General features: G+C 36.6%; 2 protein-coding genes and 2 long non-coding RNA genes across 4 annotated transcripts; 2 read left to right on the top strand and 2 right to left on the bottom strand.

Moving 5' to 3' along the window:
* Positions 1-152: 152 nt before the first annotated feature.
* On the bottom strand, positions 153-8,766 carry LOC18022311 (protein CELLULOSE SYNTHASE INTERACTIVE 1). Its single transcript, XM_006404600.2, has 8 exons — positions 8,618-8,766; positions 8,058-8,221; positions 7,357-7,430; positions 4,067-7,136; positions 1,365-3,909; positions 828-1,282; positions 624-740; positions 153-516 (listed from the first exon to the last, which is right to left on the bottom strand). Exons 2-8 carry the CDS (start codon positions 8,121-8,123, stop codon positions 379-381), a joined length of 6,465 nt encoding a protein of 2,154 aa, XP_006404663.1. The 5' UTR covers positions 8,124-8,221; positions 8,618-8,766; the 3' UTR covers positions 153-378.
* Positions 8,767-11,547: 2,781 nt separating this feature from the next.
* Positions 11,548-12,064, bottom strand: LOC112088231. The gene has a single exon (XM_024158523.1). It carries the CDS (start codon positions 11,982-11,984, stop codon positions 11,760-11,762), a length of 225 nt encoding a protein of 74 aa, XP_024014291.1. The 5' UTR covers positions 11,985-12,064; the 3' UTR covers positions 11,548-11,759.
* Positions 12,065-15,965: 3,901 nt separating this feature from the next.
* LOC112088203 lies at positions 15,966-17,706 on the top strand. The gene is made up of 6 exons (XR_002900384.1): positions 15,966-16,434; positions 16,526-16,618; positions 16,732-16,784; positions 16,878-17,237; positions 17,326-17,483; positions 17,633-17,706. It is a non-coding gene; the product is annotated as an uncharacterized LOC112088203 (long non-coding RNA).
* Positions 17,707-17,771: 65 nt separating this feature from the next.
* Positions 17,772-18,275, top strand: LOC112088204. Its single transcript, XR_002900385.1, has 2 exons — positions 17,772-17,896; positions 18,078-18,275. It is a non-coding gene; the product is annotated as an uncharacterized LOC112088204 (long non-coding RNA).
* The last annotated feature ends 1,125 nt before the right edge of the window (positions 18,276-19,400 follow it).

The following is a 19,400-nucleotide window of genomic DNA, read 5'->3' as shown; positions in this document are numbered from 1 at the left end:
ATTTCTCCTTCCATAAACATACAAGTGCAGAACAGTTCTCATTTTGCTCATGCATTATCTTTCATCAAAACTAAAAGCAAAAGTAAAAAAAGGTTCTCGAATTATTTCAAGTTTAAATTTTAGAGGCACACCAGAAGATGAATAAATGAAGCTACGGAAAACACAAAATGGCAATAAATGTTACAAATGAATTGAATACACAGTTAAAAAGAATTAAAAGACCGAAGGTATAAATCACCAAACCATGGCATTACAATACAAACTATATACAGTAGCATTACACAATAAACAAAATGAATATAAGAAAAATTGGCCAAGAAAACAAAGTTTTGACTGAAGAACTCTCACCCTCAAAAAAAGAAAAATGAAGTGGTGTTTTTACTTGTTAGACCACTGGAATTCGATCTCAAGATTTCTGGGGCCACTTTTACTTTCTGGTAACAAACTGTATTCACCTGCAACGGCTCCCAGCATTACCACCCGATCGATTTGGATCGTTACTTTCCCGAAGGAACTCTGCAGAAAAACAAAAGCGAAAGGACTCTGATTCAGATAAAAACCCAATAGACCGCAAAAATTTGGAACTGTCAAATATGAGTCAAGTTTAGTTTTTGATGATATACCTTTCCCATTTTGCTCTTGTTCTTGCATGAAATATGGAGTTTTTGACCTTTGGGAGGGCTCTCAAATGACCATGAGAAGCTCTCGTCCCACTCTGGATTAGGACCTGTCGAAATCACCTGAAAAAAATCGAAAGATAAGGTTGATTCCTTGGGGGAATTAATAGTCACAGTGAATTGAACAAGGGGTGATGAGTCTTTTCTTACCTTGGTTTGTCTAGGAGGAGTGTTACCGAGTGTGATCTTACAAAACACGCTCGGATTGCCAACGGATTGCTTCATGTTGTTACCGCGTTTGATTGTGACCACAAGAGTACCTGGCAAACACTGCAAGAGGAATTCGGCTTTCTCCTGGAACCGTGGTGGACCTGATTGGATTAGGTACTGAAGTAAAGGGATTGCGTCTGCAGCAGCAACTGATTGGGCCCTGGAAACTTCAGCAGGACAGGCTGACCAAGCTTGTCTGAGAAGAAACAACGCATCCAAGGCAGCTTCTTGAGTTGCCTCTGAGCCTGTCTTGAGGGATGTAACCAGATGAGGTATGCTTAGTGTTGCAGGCTCGGTGGCTCTTAGACGCGGGAAGTTGTTAAACAAAGAGTTCAAGGCTTTTAGATACTCGTCATTCACGGTTCCAGTGGCCCATAAGTCCTTCTCAATAGCAGCTGCAAATTAGAAGGAAGAATCAGTGTTATAAAGAACAATAAGCAGTTCGAAACGATAAAGAAGGTACAAGATTTTTCTCACCAGTTATTGCTCTCACGGTCTCGCTAGATGCGTATTCTTGCACAGTGTGATTTGAGAAAAGAAGTTTTACGAACATTGCAGCCTGAACAGATGTATCCGGGTCACTGGAACTGATCAGATCCAAGACGACCTGCACACCACCTGCCTCCGCAACCGCTCTTTTGTTGGACCGGCTATACATAACAAGGTTTTGCAGAGCACATATAGCCACTACTTTCATTTCTTCTGTGGGTTGTTCCTCAAGGACATTGACTAAAGCACGGCAAGCAGAAGCTGCGTCGGTGCTTCTAGCGAGTGCTTCGTTCTGGAAAAGATCACCGAGGGCCAAAGTTGCCAGTAATCGCGCCTGCTGAGCTTGAGTCTGTGGATCCAAGAGGTACTGGGACAAGGGCAAGATTGCAGTCTTGGTGGCTTTTGAATCTCTAATCTTGACGTTGTTAAGAAGTACCTCGAGCAGTCGCGCTGCTGTGTCCTCACACTGATGAGACCTTAGAAGATCAAGAAGAGCTTCTATAGCACCACTTTCAGCCATGGATTCCGCACTGGTTCCATCATCACTTTCCAACACTAGAAGAGTGTTAAGAGCACCAACCACTGTGTTTTCGGATGCAGAGCGAAGAAGTCTTACGAGAACAGCAACAGGGACTTCCAGGTAAAATTCCGAGCTAAATTGCAAGATGATAACCAAAATTGATGCTGCAGACTCCCATAACACATTGGAAAGCGATGGATCGGCTTGTAGTATCACCTTAGACAGCTCACTCACACCACCTTCTTTAGCTATTTCATTTGGCCATGTTAGAGCAATGCTAACGAGAGCTTTCACAGCTCTCTGCTGCAATAGGTGTATGCCAGATCCAAGAACGTGAATTAACGGTCCAATCGCAAGTTGTGTTAATGGATCCTTCTGTAGATGTTCCTCGAAGAGCAAATGAGACAGAAGCTCGGCTGCCAATTGCTGTACTGCTGGGGATGGAGACTCCAGCAGTGGAATTAGCGGCTCAATCACTTGGTGCGGTGTAAGTGTATAATCAGCTCGGCATTGTGGATGTTCTAAGATATTTACCAGAACTTGCAGAGCACTGTGCTGCCCATCGGCTCCAAACTCCAACCTCGTCAGCAAATTGAACAGTGGCTCCACCACTTTCGCAGCAGATTGGCCCTTGGCAATAGTAGCGTTATTTGTAAGGATGCGAAGCAGTTCTGAAAATGCAGCGCATAAAAAGTCCGGAGCTTCGTGTAGAATATCAAGCACGCAATCGATAACTCCAGCTTTCACCATTTCCAGTTTACAAGCAGGCCTGTCCTTACCTAGCTTTACTAGAGCCCTTGATATAGCCTCGTGAAGCACATAGTTTTTACCATAGAGAAGCCCAACAAGAGGAACCACAGCACCATGGGCCGCAACTAATTCAGCCAGTTGTTCATCATCGACAAGCTTGTCCAATGCCCGTACAACCGAATGCTGGGCAGGGCTGAATTCACTCACAAGGAGAGAGACGAGAGGCTCAACACAACGAGCTGCGGCAACCGTAGACCTAATCCTTGTGTTTGCAAATAGAACATAGCACAATTCTGCGGCATCCCCCTTCAGTTCCATAGAACAGTTTGAAGAAAGGATCCTGCATAGAACATCCACAGCATTCATCTCCACATCTGCAACTGCCAGTGCCCGTGATGGATTATCACTCAACAGCCTAACAAGTGCAGCAATAGCAGCATGTTGCTCCCTCTCTGAACCATTATTGAGAATCTCTACCAATGGCTGAACAGCTTGTCTAGAAGACTCTGCATTTCTTATATGGTCAGCAGAAAAGAGACTATCCAATGCCTTGGCGGCACTGTACCTTGCTCCTCTTCCACCTAGACGCAGAACTGCTACAAGTTGGCTGACAGCGCCAAATGCTGACTCATGCCTTCGAATTTCGGCACTGCTAAATAAGATGCCTAAAAGAACCGTTGCAGCTTCCTCTTGCTCGTCCTGAGGTCCAAGAGAAAGATATTTTGAGAGGCCCTCAAGAGCACCTGACTCTACCATGACAATCATATTTTGTGGACAGTCTCCGGCAAGCTGAGTTAGAAGATTAAGTGCAAGTAGTGGAGCACCGGGGCGGTCTGGAATTGGTTTAAGAAGGTCAACTAGTAAGGGAATCGCCTTTCGTGAAGTAGCCCCAACTCTAATATCTTCAACTCGGAAAAGCCTCTCAAGAGCGACTTGGTCTGGGTAACGCACTAACATGAACTCCTGTGACAATTGCAGAAGTTCTTTTATGTCATCATCAGAACAACCAAGCAACGATATGAACCCAGCCGCAGCACCAGAGTTTGCAACAGACAGAAGAGTTCCCCGACTACCGTTACAGACAAGACTGGCTAGCGCTTGTGCTGCAAAATACCTGTCAGCATATTCCTCTGACTTCACAAGATTTGAGAGCACTGGAACAGCTTTCATTGTTGCATGTGCGCGAGTGATTTCTCTGTCCTGGAAAAGTATGGCTAGCAGTAAAGCACAAACCCAAATGTTGGCGTCTTCTCCATGATCGGCCTGAAATGTAATAAAGTATTAGCAATTAAAGCAATATAAATAAAACCTAACGTCCCAAAATGAGTCAGAATGTTAGTTAACTGCTAACACAGATTCTTAATATAGAATTTATATGCTATTAACTGTGATCTCAAAAGATTGTAAGAGAGTTAAATACCTGCAGAAAACGGTTGCCTATTCTATCAGTAATCAAGTCGATGCCTTCTGACTCCAGTATTACTGCTCTGCTCTTTTCATCATGACAAGAAAGAACCGAGAGCAACCAGATGGCTAAATTGTCACCAGAAATAACTGTTTCCCCCGTGGAACCCTCCCTACTTTCTGTTGCCTCTTCCTCTTCCTCTTCCTCCCTTTCTTTGGGATGAATGCATATGCAGATAGTATCTTTGTCATCCTTTTCCTGATCTTGCACAGAAATCTGCGATGAATCTAGAATCCGCACAAGTGCTTGAACGAATTTGGCACACAACTGCGTCTCATTCAAACTTTCTATCATTTTCTGGTCGTTAACTTTAGCAGCACAGATAATAATAGCAGCTCCACCAATTTTTATTTTCGGGTCTCTGCTATTTATCACCCTTTTAGCTATAGATGCAACGCAATCTCTAGCATTGTTGACCATGTTTCCCAAAATTATAGGCTGATCTCGGCAAAGTCTTGACAGTACTTCAATAGCTTTATCCTGTAGTGAGGGATTAGCAACACTCACTAAAGATGAGACTATCGGGGCCATGCTGTTGGGAGATTCAGCCAAAACAACCCATGCTGGCTTTACATTTCCATTAGCTCCTGACCTTGAGAATATAGCAAGCGCATCTAGGGCCTCTGATATTGCATCAGACCTTCCGTCGGCAGATTCTAGAAGAGATACTAAGGCAAGCACTGTTCCAGCACGGTTCACAGAATCTGTCAATACAGAATCAATTCGGCGACGACTAAGTAGGCGAGCAATTGCTGCAGCTGCAAGCGTCTTCCCCGACACTGTACCTTCACGTAAGATTCTAGTGGCTGACAAAATAATTTCTTCAACAATGACCTTCTCTGACACTTCACTGTCCAATATAAGATTAGCCAATGCACACATTCCTTGCTCAGCAACTTCTAGAACGGATGAGTTGGCAAGCGAAACCAGCGTAGGCAAAACTTCTCTGGCAGCAATGGCCACATCGCGATTCTCCTTGATTGAAAGTAAAATTGCAGCTAGACAGCGGGAAGACTCAACAAGGATCTTCTCAGAATCCACCTGTAAAAGTTTTATAGCCGACAAGAGAGTTTTGAGGGCTAGAGCGCTCTCACGCAAATCTTTTCTGCTCTGGAAGATAGCTGCAAGAGCTGAGGCTGAATTTGCTTGAGTTTCTTCTTTTGCAGAGCTCATCAACTTGATCATGGTCTCAATAGCATCATTTGAAGCACTGCCTTCACGTAACATGTCACTGAACGGGACCACAGAAAGCATGCTTTTTAAGGCATCCAAAACATACATTTTAGACTCAGGTAGATCGCTGGTCAGCAAAGCAGTAAGCTGACTGATTGTTGCAGTATCTGATTTATGAATCAAATGATTCAATGTCTTGGCAGCAATTTCCTTACCATTGGCACTACCATTCTTTAGTAGCCATAACAGAGCAGGGACAGCATCAGCACTTTCAACACAAGCTCGAATATCTTCGCTGTGATTGCACAAGTTCCGAAGGATGGTTGCAGAGTCTTCCCTGGCTTTGGCAGACCCTGTCTCTAAAATTTGAACAAGTGGAGGTATACCTCCAGCAGCAGTGATGGCCCACTTGCTTTCATCATTTTCGTTAGACAAAAGGCAAAGAAGTGCAACAGCGCATTCTTGCTGCTGTTCAGATGAAAGACCCAAAAGAGATATCAACAATTGGATCCCTTCACGCCCCTGTAGTGCATGCCACAGGCTACCTTCATGGTTACACAGCATCAGAAGAGCCTTTACAAGCTCATCTTGAACCTCATTAGCCGCCATTGTTATTAGACCAACAAGCAAACGTTTTGCATCCGAGTTGGAAAGTTTAACAGAGAGTATGGAATTCCCATACAAACTTGCGAGTGCTTCAATGGTGCGTTCTTGCACGAGAAATGGCAAACGAGGCTTGAACTGTTTCAGCAGAGTCTGCTCAATGACCAATGGATCTGATGCTCTTGTACTTTCTGCTTTGCCATCATATATCATCAATGCTGAAGCTAACGCCCCAAGAGTGTCAGCAGTCTGCGCAGGCGAGGAGCAAGATTCAAGACTCTGACCAAGGCTCGATATGACATATGACAAACCTCCGGAAATATTGGCAAGGGCGCACATTGCATTTTCTTGTAATGCTTGCGCATATTCACCTTGCATGAATTCTTTCGATGGAGCTATTGTTGCATTTATTAAAACAGGAATACCATTAGAATTAGCTATTTCTCGCTTTGCTTCCTTAGATTGAGCAGAAAGCGACTTGAGAGCAGCAGCAGCCTCTGCCCTCACTGAGGCTTCGTTACCTGATCCTAACAACTTGAGAAGCTGTTTTGTAATGTCCGCAGTCAATACACTGGAGCATACAGAGGCATCCTCCATCATCATACAAGCAAGAAGGAAGCATACATTAGATACTGTACTTGACTGCCCGCTTGTAAGCAGCTTCACAAGTACATCCACTCCACCAGCTCGAATTGTCTCAGACCAGAATCCTTCTGTGGTGCTAGAAAGGTTCTTAAGTGCACCAGTTAACAAACCATCAACCTCCCCTTTCTTATTTCCACTGCGCAATTGGTCCCATAGAACCGGTACAACTCCCTCAGTGGAAAATATTTTTGAACCAACATGATCTTTCACCCCACCTTCAGAAACAGCATAGATTGTCTTTGCTGCTGCTATCTGCCCTTCAACTGAACTAGACTTGAGAAGACCAAGCAATGGGGGAATGCATCCCCCAAGTAACACCTTAACTCTAAGTTCATTCTCCTTGCAGAGTGATCCCAAGACGGTTGCAGCTTGTATCTTCACTCCAAGTGATCCTGATCGGAGCAGAGAGACAAGTACTGGCACAGCTTGGGAGTGTGAACCGACAGCACTGAATGCATTTTCACGCATTTCTATAAGGTCCAGTAACTGCTTCAGGCAGTATTCTCTTTCTTGTGCAGATGATGAACCTTGGCGCAACTGCTCAATACATTGGGCAACACTTGCTAATGTCCCATCCGGATCTTCCATGCTGGTTGTACGCTCTCTGCAGGTGATGGGGAAATGTTAGATACTAGTCGCTAATACGTGTGCCTTTTTACTTCAATGGTTTCATTTGAAAGGATATCGTAAGAAACTAATCCAGATATATTGATTTTCAAACTCACGAAGAAACCAAGATTGCGGTGCAACAAATACTGATAAGACCTAACTTTTTTTTAAACACTGATTGAAGTCATGCAATACTTAATACAAATTTACGTTACCTCAAACTCATCTTTGTGCTTGAATGTGGAGTTGGGGGCTCCGAATCTGGAATCTTCATATCCCCATTTCTCTCCTGTAAACATGACCAGACAACAGAAAATAAGTTAAAAGAGTATAACTTGTAAGACGTTTGCTCAAATGCAATGGAAAGCGTTCTGTGAAAGACTACCATCTAGATCATGACACTCTATCAGATATAACAGACTGAAACAACGCCAATTGTTTATGTCGCATGTGTATTATTGTCCATTGGTTTAGGCTTCGCTTGTAAATAAGGGAAATTTCGAGTTTTTATTGCAGGACGCAAACGTAGAAGTAAATAGAAAAAAAAAAAAAAAAAAAAAAGAAACAAGAAGGAAGCAGGGAAGAGATTATCAAACAAATGAGAAAACAAAACATAAGATGACAGAAGATAACATTTAAAGGAAAAGGAACCACTGAATTAATTAACAATGGGCTCAGCTCAAGCTCAAGTACATTTCTAAATCTGATTGAAACTCAAGGAATACATGAAAAGGAAATTGCTTTGTAGAAGAAAATCATAAACGATTCCGAAACTCAGAAAGATCACACTGTGATCTTTCAACTCACATAAAAAACCGAGCTTTACGATAAGATCTTGTAATGATTGGTCATCATATTAACCCACTCAAAAACCAATTTAGAGAAAACTAAAGTAAATAATACAACAACTAGTTACCATTTCGTTTGGGGCAAGGCCATTTCCATTAGGAGAAGAAAATCTCCATCCAAGTGCACTTGTCATATTTTTTGTTTCACTTCAAGATTCTCAAATCAAACGTAGACCGAGAGACCTTGCCCCTACCCAGATCTACACACAAGATCGTCAGAGCATCAACGCCCCTGCAGAAAAAAAAAAAAAAAAGAATCAATCATCATGCAAGCAGAGATCAGATGAAAATAAAGCATAAGGATCCTAAAATCTGAATCGCCAGAAGTACGAAAAGCCAAATGCAATTACAACCGATCAATGGATGACTCTATCTAACTGAGATTAAACTGTGCAGCAAGTGTAAAAAAATCTCGATCCAAAGTCGTTATAGTGAAACCCTTTACTTTCCAGATTCGAACTAAGCTAAATCAGGAAAGTTTAATCAACAGGAATTTGAAGACTCAGATCGGGATGGAAAATCTAATCTATAATCGGAAAGAAGACTCGGATCTCTCACTGAAATCAAACACAAGATATCCGATACCAAAGCATGCAGATAGATCCACAGATGGAGAAATCGAACTAACCTAAAAGGAAAATGCGAGATGAAGGAGGAGCAAGCACAATCAGCTCTGCATTTGTCTGTTTCGTAGAAGAGAAGCGAAGAAGAGGAGATAGAGAGGTACAGAGATAGAGAGAGAGGTTTCTCTTTGACTAAAAAAGTATAAAGCGGAGGAGAGAGAGAGTGAGCTGTGTGTGGGCTGTTGAGACTGTGCTCTCAGATCGGAGCCGGCTTGTCCACCGACAAAGAGTGGAATAAATCATCGGCTCAACTCGGCTCGGTTCGGCTCAGCTAAGCTACTCAGTCCAGAGAACTAAACGACTCGTTAACCGCGAGTGTAAATTAGAAAACTTACTTCAGTGAATTAATTAGAAACTTTTTGCTGACGTAAACAAAATTCTGGATCGTTAGCAAAATATAGAAAACCTTTGGTTCACTTTGTTCTAGTGACTAGTAAATTCAGTTCAGGTAATTTTCTACCTTTTATAAATTTAATTTACTTAACTATACTCTGTAAATTTAGATTATCGAAGTAAATCATCACTATTATGTCAATAAAAGGAGTATATTTTTTTACAAAAAAGGAGTATATTAGGATATGTCAATTTGTCAAGTAGTAACCCTTTTTGAAAAAAAAAAAAAAACTTGTCAAGTAGCAGACATGGTGTAGTACTTATTTAAATTTTAATTCTACGCACATTATTGAATGTTTATCTAAATCATGACACGACGAGAAATTAGTAAAAATGATTAGATCAATGATGAATCAGTATACAAGAGCATGTTATAAAAAATTATTTTTACTAAAGCAACAAGAATACGAGAACTTTTGTTTTTCCATGTAAACAATAATTTGGTGTCTGAATGGCTCTCTTCTAAAGAAAGTATCTACGGGAGTATTTGCAGTAGAAAAAAAAAGAGAAAATTAAAAATATAGGACAAAAAATAGAAGTATTTGTTTCTTTAATATTTTTTTAAGTTTTGACAATTTTATATAAAAATAACTTTTTTAATTTTTTTTACGAACCAAATATTTATATATACATTTAAATTCAGAAAATTCCAAAAAAAAAGAATATTATTCTAATATTGTTTTAGGAAATACATATATTTAAAATTTATTTATAAATGTATTCTAGAAAACGTGTTTTACAATTCTAGTGTTTTATAGAATTTGTTTTCTACTATTTCGTATAAGATCATGTGAAAAATATTTTTTATAGCAAATCATAGAAATAATGTATTCGCTTAAATCGATAAATTAATAAGTAAGATTTGCAGTATGTTGTTAATGGTCCTATATGTTGATTTGCTACCAAACTCGATTAATATAGTCCATTGCGATGGGGATGTTTAAGATACACCACCAAATCGAATGAGGAAATTTTTTAAAAAAAATTGTCAACACCACAATCATATTCATCTCGATTTATCTTCCCATGGATAAAGTTTGAACACTTTATGGCTTCCTTCAAATCTAAATTATTTCATTGACATGATATTTTCTATCTTGTCCAAAAAATGACAGCAATTTATTTTGTCCGAAAGTGAGAGAAGTCAGGGAAACAAATTAAGAAGATGGTAAAATAAATAACGTGGGAAAGCAAAAGAGCACATGGCCTCATGCCTAATGGGAATCAAAGATCCGAAGTTTTAATTAGTTTTCTCCTCGACGCATGTTTTGTTTCTATCGACAACTATGCCCATGAAAGCATATGATATGCACAATTATGATTAACCATATGATGCACATGTGCTCTTTAGTCATCGCCAATTATTATTATTCTTCTTCTTCTTTTTTGTGCAAATGCCAATTTTTCTTCATGCCACATTTTTCACAACAATCATGATCAAGGTTAAGCATAAACAAAGACTGATTAAAATAATCTTATTTAGTCATTCTAATAACACAATTCAATGCGACAATGCCTCACTTTCTTGAACTCTAAAGACTACCCAGGAAGCATAAATCTTGAAGATCTCACAGGCATGCCCAAACGTATTTGAAGAATGGTAGCTGTTTCTTACAATGATTTTGTTTTTGCTAACAAAACAATTTCAAGATGGCACTTCTAAGTTCTAACAGTTAAATTGATAAGTGTTTCGAAAATAACTTTGCATAGAAAATAACATCTCGAGCTACTTAAATGTTCGGCCATATCTTTTGGGCCGCGACTCACTTCTTCTATATGTAGCAAAAAAGTGTTGGGCCAGAGTTTTTTTTACAATGTTATAATTAGATTCTCGTGTTTCTATAGAGCTTTAAAAAATTTACAGTGAATCATGTTTGTTCTCTTTCAGCATTGTTATGCATTCTTAAAAATCTTAGGAATTCTGTCTTCTATGGAAGTGAGCTTTCAACGGCTAGTTGTTATACCACTAAATAAAAAAAAAAGGAAACTTGAAAATCAGTGGAAAAAAATTAAGTAATGTGTTGTGAATGATTTAAAAAAAAAAAGAGGAGAGAATTGTTGTGTTGTACTCTTGTGTATATTTATAAGAGATAATAGTTTCATTTTAAAGGAGAATACAAAAGTAGTAGTTTATATGTATTTACAAAATCAAGTCAGAAGTCTAAAAAACAGCTATAACAGACAAGAAACACTACTAAACCAGCCAAAAAAAAAATTTAGACAAATTCAAAAACTTAAGTTACTCATGTGCACGATTAATTTTCCCTCCTTTGTTATTAGGATTTTGTTAAACGACCAATTTTTTTAGAACATATTGCGAGTCGAATCTCAATATCGATGAAGGGCCGCCAAATTCGCTAAATCTCAATCTTTTGTCTACCGCTAGTAGGCCTATATATAAGCAAAATCGCCTCGAATCCCTTATGCAGTTAAGCCTAGTTCTTAGGCGGCACCTAAGAAACTTTAGAACACTTGGACTAATAGACCATTTGTGTTTTAAGCAAGCTCACAATTTGGTAAAATAATGTGCTAAAACGTCCCAAACTGAATTCACAATAGAGAAATATATTACATCATCGAAATCTAAGAAAATTACAACGTTTTTAATACAATTTGCCAGCAATAGCATTCAACAAAGCAACACAAATGACGTAACTTCAAGCCTAGATACAGAAGACGACCACTTATATAACATCGCATCACACACATAGACACACAAAAGTCTAACTTAAAACAGAAGACAAAGCTCACACTTCACTCTTGTCGTTCTACTACTTCATAAGTCGACGATGGAGAAGCCTTGACCGGAAATATTCTGTTACCACTCTTTCCAGTGGCAGCGGAAGAAACTCCGTGGCCTTCTCCACCGTATAAGCCGCCATCTCTCTCCTTCTCCAACCTCTTCTTCATCATCATCTTCTCCTTCTGCTTCTTCTGCATGACTTGGAGTTGTGCGTAGTTTGCTCCAATCGAAGACATTTTTTTTTGCTATTTCAGTTATGATAATTAATTTGATAATTATGAAGACCAAAGAGGAAATGTGGTAAGTGAAGGATGAGTTTGGTAATGATGAAGAGAAGTGTCGAAATTTATAGAGAAAAGACTCATGCTTTATGACCGTTTTGTTATGATTCCATTATCATCATTATGCTTCTTCATGCTCAATTCTCTTTTTCCCTTTCTTTATCTTCCATTCTTTAATTGATTAAGTCTCTGACTTAGACCTATATTAATATACAGGTATAATTTTTTTTTAATGAAGGAGCTGTCAAAAAAAGGAATGAATTTGCATGTTAACAAAACTGGCTTCTTAATAAAGTATTTTATATGTTAGGAGCCAAAACACATTTTTATGCGTTTAGACCTCGATTACAAAAATAAAATAAAATGAAGAACACACGGTAGCGACATTAATCAAAACTAGTATACTACAAGTTTGTTTACCTTTTAATAAAAACCAAATATGTTTACTCGTTTATGATAATGTATTTATTCGTGATTATGATAATGCATTTATTCGTGAGTGAGACAGACAATGCATCGAGTATAAAAATCACATTTGTGGCCTTCCTTTTATGGTCGGCCCTGTAAGGATTGTTGAAACCATATAATAATATTAGTCATACTACTTAATCTTGCATGGGTTTTTAATAACTAGTATGCTTATTAAATTTTTCATTAACTTTGGTTTAAAAGTCACCGACCATTGAATGTCCGAGACTCCGAGTCAGAAGAACCCGAAATATGATTTGGATATATAATTATGATTTGGAATCATACTACTAGCTTCTTCTTTTTTTATATATATAAAGAATCATAATTCTAGCTACTAATGTATATAGAATTAACTCTAATCTACTCGTGATTTTCTCCTTTCATACGATTTACTGATAAACTCCTTTATCAGATTTTTTTTTGACAAAATTCTGACTAATTATGTTTTTTGAAGTTCATACTCCGATTTAAAAAAAAGCAGTTTGTTGGAAATTCACTGGAAATACAGAAAAAATAACTCGATCGGAAATTTACATGTCTTTTTAGTGAAACGATTATGAACCAATATCTCTAACCAACAATGATCACAGAATATAACTCTGATACCTCAACAATTTCTCTCACGGATTTGTTTGTTTGAGATCACAAAGCATAAACTAAAAGTACACAATAATTTTCTAACCTAGGTATGGAGTCGGATCAATTACAAACTTGAGCTATCCAACAGAAATCAAGCTCAGCGCAAGAGGATGAAAGTTCTCAGATACAACAAGTTACGAAGATAGAGATGTATTGCCTAGGGTTTGAATCCTAACGGCAAAGACTTTACTTCATCAAGAATCTACCTCTTCTTCTGTGTTATCCCAAATCAGAAATAAGCGGATCCTTTCCATAGACAAAACTCACAGTGAAAGTTATGTTGCGTTGTTGATGGAACGAACCACAAGTTATCGATTGAAAGGACTTGGAATGGACCAAGAGTGGGATTGAAGGGTCCCAGATCAATGTTCAACTTTATTTATAAAAACAAAGATAGAAAATTCACACATCTTCTCATACATTCTTTCTTTTAAGTTTATCAATTTATGGGCCACACATTTTTCTCGGCTAGAGGCTTAAAGTCACTAAATACTCAAGAACAGTCCTAATTACACATATTTTATTTTTCTAACTAGTATATATATATATATATATTACAGTTATAGACTTATAGTCAAAGTTTTACAGATCCGATTAAAATATCCCATATGGATACTATTTTAATGTTCACGAACACTGAAATTATATAATACGTATATATATGATATTACTATATATTTATACAATATTATCCACATTCGTCTTCACCTTAACCCATCGTAACTGGTGTGGCTGAACCACTAGGAATGTGCTTGCTTTAATTGTATTATTTAATTTGTGATCATTATATTAGCAATGCATTGTTAATTTAATCAAAGCACAAATGACTTAAAAAAGGAAATCTCTAGTTTTTTTAACAAAAAATGACACAAAAAAGTTTGAACTATATTAAAAATTTGAGAAATGAATGAGAAGTCAGATGAGAACTTATTGGCCACTAATCTCCCACCATATAATACAATATCATATATTTTGACTTCTTTGTTTATTAAAATCTATATAAATAAAAATGGATGTGACGGAATAATGGTAATAAAACAAGTAGGTATTTTAAACCCCACACCTCCTCTCCCCCCCCCCCCACCAAAAAAAAGTGGGTAGATTTATGTAAAAACAAAAAATAATTAAATCGCATGCATGCATGTTTTTGTGTAATTCTAATTTAGCTATCTTATAAGCGCACACACACATATATAACATATGATGATCACGATGATAATCTATTTAAGTCTGTGTTAGTGCCAAATGGTGCTGTTATACATATTCTGCAGAAAAAAGTTATGATGGATCGACTTTAATTATAGATTGGTGTTTGTGTGGTTTCAAATTGATGTTGGTATTAGTGTATATACGTTGGTGTATATGTTGTTTCTATCTTGGTGTATATTTCTAAATATGTTAGTGTATATTTCTAATAACGTAAAAACTCTATAAATTAATAATATTAAGATTTTTATATTTAATTAATTCAGAGAGTTGTTAATTTATAAAGAGATTAATTGAACCAAAACATAACTTTGGGATCAGAGAAATTTATTAATTTATCAAATATTAATTTATAGAATTTTTACTGTAAAAATGTTATTTTGGTGTATGTTGTTTATTATCTTTCTTTATGTTGAATTGATAAAAAAAGGCGAGCACTCTGAATTTATTAACTTGGTGCCTTTCATTTTAGTTTTGTTAGATTAATGCTTGTCCTTAAAAACATAATGAGTTTGATCGGCAATTCCTTAAAATTGCGGTAATGGATATACCAGTTTAGTGATTACTAATGACAAAATGAAATTACAAATGGATTTTCGACGAATGTTATTTATGATTTTCGCATGGAGAGAGTTTCGATTGCATGCCACGTACGAGTCATGCTATGAGGGGTTAAGATGTAGAGATTATATTAGAAATGCAGATGAAAGTAATTCTCATGCATAGAGAACAAGATAATGGTGTACATACTACACATATAACGATACCAATACCTCTGATATCTTTTAATTATTTCCAAATTCCAGATATTGTTTACCGCTTTCTCTCTCCACTAAAAAGCTCTTCTCACGTTGTACCACCAATCAAACATAATTAATTATTCGATCTTGTTATTTCAAACAACATAGTCGTTTGCGCAATTCAATTTTTGTATATCAATCTTATCTTTAATATCTTATTTTATAATAAAAAATGAAAATGCATCTTAAGTGATGAATATATATCAATAAGGACATGTTATGTTCTTATACAAGATCGTGGTATTTTATACGCCGGAAAAGGATAGATCTCTAATTTGGAATCCTTTTTGTTGATAATATATAAGACCAGCTTCACAGTTCTATAAAATATAGGCACCGTCACAAATTTGGGTATGAGTAGATCAATATTAGATATCGGCCTACTGAAATGGATAGTAAGGACGACATAAAAAGTTACAAAGGTTTAAACATCTTGAAAACAATTGGGAGAAACTAAGACACAGTTTCTAATTATAGTGTTTATAAACAACTTAGCTTTTTAGTTCTTTTTTTTTTAAACCCAAAATAATTCTCTGCGCTAAAACTCTTAACGTATTGGGGGAATTTGGGATCGTGTCTGAATCTATGCTTTTAAGTTACAGCGGTTATATGCTTATGCTTGTTCTGTTTAATATTTGAATCTAATATATAAAAGACAATTAACTTTCTCCAGTTGCTTGACACGTCAGTACTGGAGAAAGCTACACGTGTCTTCCAAAAAAAAAACAAAACAATTTTCACATCTCGTCTCCTCCTATCCCTCTAAACTTCTCGCCTTCTGCCGTTACCTCTCATCTCAGCTTAAACCCATCGAAAATCCTGTCCTAGTTTCTTCTTCCACAACTTCTCCTAGCTATTGCGGTCCTCTGGCTTGCTTCATCCTCCCCAACTCTCAATTTTTACGCTAAGTCAGTCTCTCTCCATCATCATGCTTCTTTTGCTGATATCTACTTTCTGATTTCCGGCAAAGTATAAGGTATTTGGTTCCATGTTTTCCTGAGTTCTGGGTTGAACTGGTTTTTCGATTTTTGATCTAGGTTCTCTCGATTTTATTTCCACAAACTTAATTTCAGCGGGGCTTCACAGAAACTGACGACTCACGGTAGCGGTGGGTTAAGCACGAGATGACTCATACTTTAAAGCCGGCCAGAGACTTGGTGGCAAATTGGGTTGTTCATCTCTCGGAAAACTACAACAATACTTCCTCATATTTTGCCCATTGAAAATCTTCATCATAATCACTGAAAATGGAAGTAGAAATTGAGGATCGCCGAACGCATAAACCATATGTACGTTTCTTTTGGTTATGAATTTTCTCATTAATATCTTGATGATCTGCAGTGAATTCATTTCTTTAGTTTTGGCCTGACATTTTGATAGGATGAAGAAACTGATACAAAACTTGCTGCTTCTGGTGAGATGGAACTTAACATTGCTCCAATTCTCGACAAGATTGATAGCTTCACGCATACTGTAAGCTGTGATGATAATTTCCCTTTGTAAAGGCATTTTCTTAAGTTCAGGAAGAATTCAATATGCCTATCAAGTTTATGCTATTCATCAAGTTTTCTTCTTCTGTAAATCAGGGAAAACAATGCTCAAGGAACTCAATAACTAATTTCTCAGAACACATGATCATGTGAGTTTAAAGAGATCCTTTACTGTTTTTGTATGTACGATATATTGAGATGTTATTACATTCCCATGAATATATCATTTCAAACATGATCAGGATACACAAGGAACATGTTGAGAAATGGCAGGAGGAGATCAAGGACTCGCTATCTGATTTTGATCTGGACAGATATTCTTCTTGGAATCTGTCATCACCTATCAAGGCTATTTGCATTTCTCACTAAGTGGAATTGCGATTCCCAGTCTACATGGGGGAAATGTCGTGTTATGAAGAACAACGTGATAGTTACACAACCACAGCAACAGGCAATGCCTTTGACGAGTATTCACAAGAAAATCAAGAGGAGCTACAAGCCCATGCTGGAAACAGGACTGCTTCGAATATAACAACAGAAGAGCCAGCTGTGGTTGACCTCTGCACAAAAAAAAACAAAAAACGGAATAAGCAGACAGTCAGGTGTGTATTCTGGCTTATCGTTTTCAAGATTTTCTCGATTTGTTATCAATAAATACTAACCAATTCTGTTGAAATATATGGCTTGTAGGTAGTCTAGAAAAAAGGTTGGACCTGTAGCACCTTTTACGAAAGAGTCTCTTGCTGAAGCTAAGAAAAAATTAGAGCCTTGAACAAGAAAGATAGGGAAAGAAGAATGGCTGAGATAAAAACAATCTTGAATCTTATATTTATGCTACAAAAGAGAAGGTGTGTGCTTTTATATAAATCTCTTATCCCGGCTACTTCATGGTTTTGTTGTTGCTATATAGACTTTTTTTTCCCTATACCTATATATCGTCTCAGTTGGCATTCTTCTCAAAACTCAAAGCTTTGGTTTTCTTTTGGTCATTGTACAGCTAGAGACACCTGAGTTTGAAAAGATATCCACCCAACAAAAGCCAAAGGCGTTTGTTGAGAAGCTCGATGAGGCATGTATTATTTTACTTTTGATCTATATATACCATTGAGTTCCAATGATGAGTGTAAGCGTATTACAGTGAGGAGTGTCTGGGTGCTTTAGGTGCACGCTTAGCTTTACATGGACGACCAGGATGCAAATGCCACAGAGTTCAAGGAACGGCTTGACTCACTAAAACCATTGGCAGTCCCATATCTTTGCGGTTTGTTCTCTGCTCATTTTTATTGAACTGGAGCTTAATGAACATATTCTTATAAACCATTTGTTATACATATGCACAGTTCAGATGAGCTTATAGCACGGTCAGTACCAGTATTATACGCTTAAAAATACCATATCAAAGTGAAGGAGGTACGCTGACTGACATTCCATGATTTTTGCAGTTCTCTCATTACCAAAAAAACAAAACAATCCGGCTGTTGGAGAATCTCTGGAAGCTCCACTTGTGGTTGCCACTCCTCGGAAAGTCAGCTCCTCTCGGGAAGACGACTATGATGATAAACATTTTGTATCTGAAACTTTCGATGTTTGTTTTGTAATGAAGTTGGCTTGAGTAACGTTTGACTTCGTTGTCTTTATGTGAAGGTTTGTGTTGAAATGACATTTGGCTTTGCTCAAATACGAGTCCTTCAAACAGTGTTTCAGAATTGGTTTGAATGAAATTGGGTATGACTTGGTTTCAGAATTCTTCATGACATATCATACATAAATACATATATTGAACACCAAACTTAAGATTTAATATAAGTTAACGTCAAAAAAAATTTAATAAAAGTTAAAAAAACATTCAAATGAGTCTAAGTAACTCTATAGGTAGAAAAAAATCATACAAAGAGGAATTGCATTTACTATAAAAAAACAAAGTTGATAGATAAAATGAGTTTTTCCAGTTCTTCACTCAAATACAGTAAAATGACTTTTCATATCATGGACATGCCAAAATTTAATTTTAATATGAAGTATACAAATAATTTAGAAATAATAATTAAAAAAATTATAATGATATCATACACAATATAAAGTATATGATATTGAAACCAATAATTATTTCAAAACAAATATAAATTACTCAAAATGTGAAGAAATATGTGTGACTAAAAAATCTCACTTTGAAAATAAAGATGCATGGTGACTTGACTTTTAAATATGTCCTTTCACATATTTATTAAATCATAAATTTTAAAATAAAAAGTCAAAATTAATTAATACCACTAATTGTAATATAATTTTTATTTTTAATATTTTTTCATATGTATTTATGTTTTTAACTATTAAGTTACATTAAAATTAAGATTTTTAACATTCATAATAAAAATAAATAAATAATATTCTAAACTTTTGGTATTCATATAAGATCTTTTAATAGTTTTTTATACTAACTTGCTATTTTTTCTTTTAGCTTATCTTTATCATGAACACTTTTTTCAAATATTGTTCTATAAAAGAATGTTAAGATGTACATAATAATGCAAAGAATGTAAAGATTGATTTCAAGCAATGCAATCTAAAAAATAAGGCTTTTATCTATATTTTTTTTACTCATATCATGTTTATGATTTTTATAATGGTAGAATAATTTTCCTATTTACCCTACTTCTAAACCTAGAAGAAATTTTTTTGATAAAGATTTTGTTTTTTTTTTAAATCTAATACTAAACAGTTAAACAAATTACCATATTTTTATAATTAACTACATGTATATATTA

Source organism: Eutrema salsugineum, unplaced genomic scaffold (genome assembly GCF_000478725.1).
Source record: "Eutrema salsugineum unplaced genomic scaffold, Eutsalg1_0 scaffold_15, whole genome shotgun sequence".
Lineage (NCBI taxonomy): Eukaryota > Viridiplantae > Streptophyta > Magnoliopsida > Brassicales > Brassicaceae > Eutrema > Eutrema salsugineum.
Note: the sequence above shows the minus strand (reverse complement) of the source record. Positions and strands in the feature narration are given on the sequence as shown.

Bases quoted from the DNA above. Each gene is read 5' to 3' on its own strand.
- LOC18022311 (XM_006404600.2), bottom strand. From the start codon at position 8,123: ATGACAAGTGCACTTGGATGGAGATTTTCTTCTCCTAATGGAAATGGC. The intron at 7,137-7,356 runs GTAACGTAAATT...CATCACCTGCAG, and splicing joins AGCACAAAGATGAGTTTGAG to AGAGCGTACAACCAGCATGG. The intron at 3,910-4,066 runs GTATTTAACTCT...ATTACATTTCAG, and splicing joins TAGGCAACCGTTTTCTGCAG to GCCGATCATGGAGAAGACGC.
- LOC112088231 (XM_024158523.1), bottom strand. From the start codon at position 11,984: ATGTCTTCGATTGGAGCAAACTACGCACAACTCCAAGTCATGCAGAAG.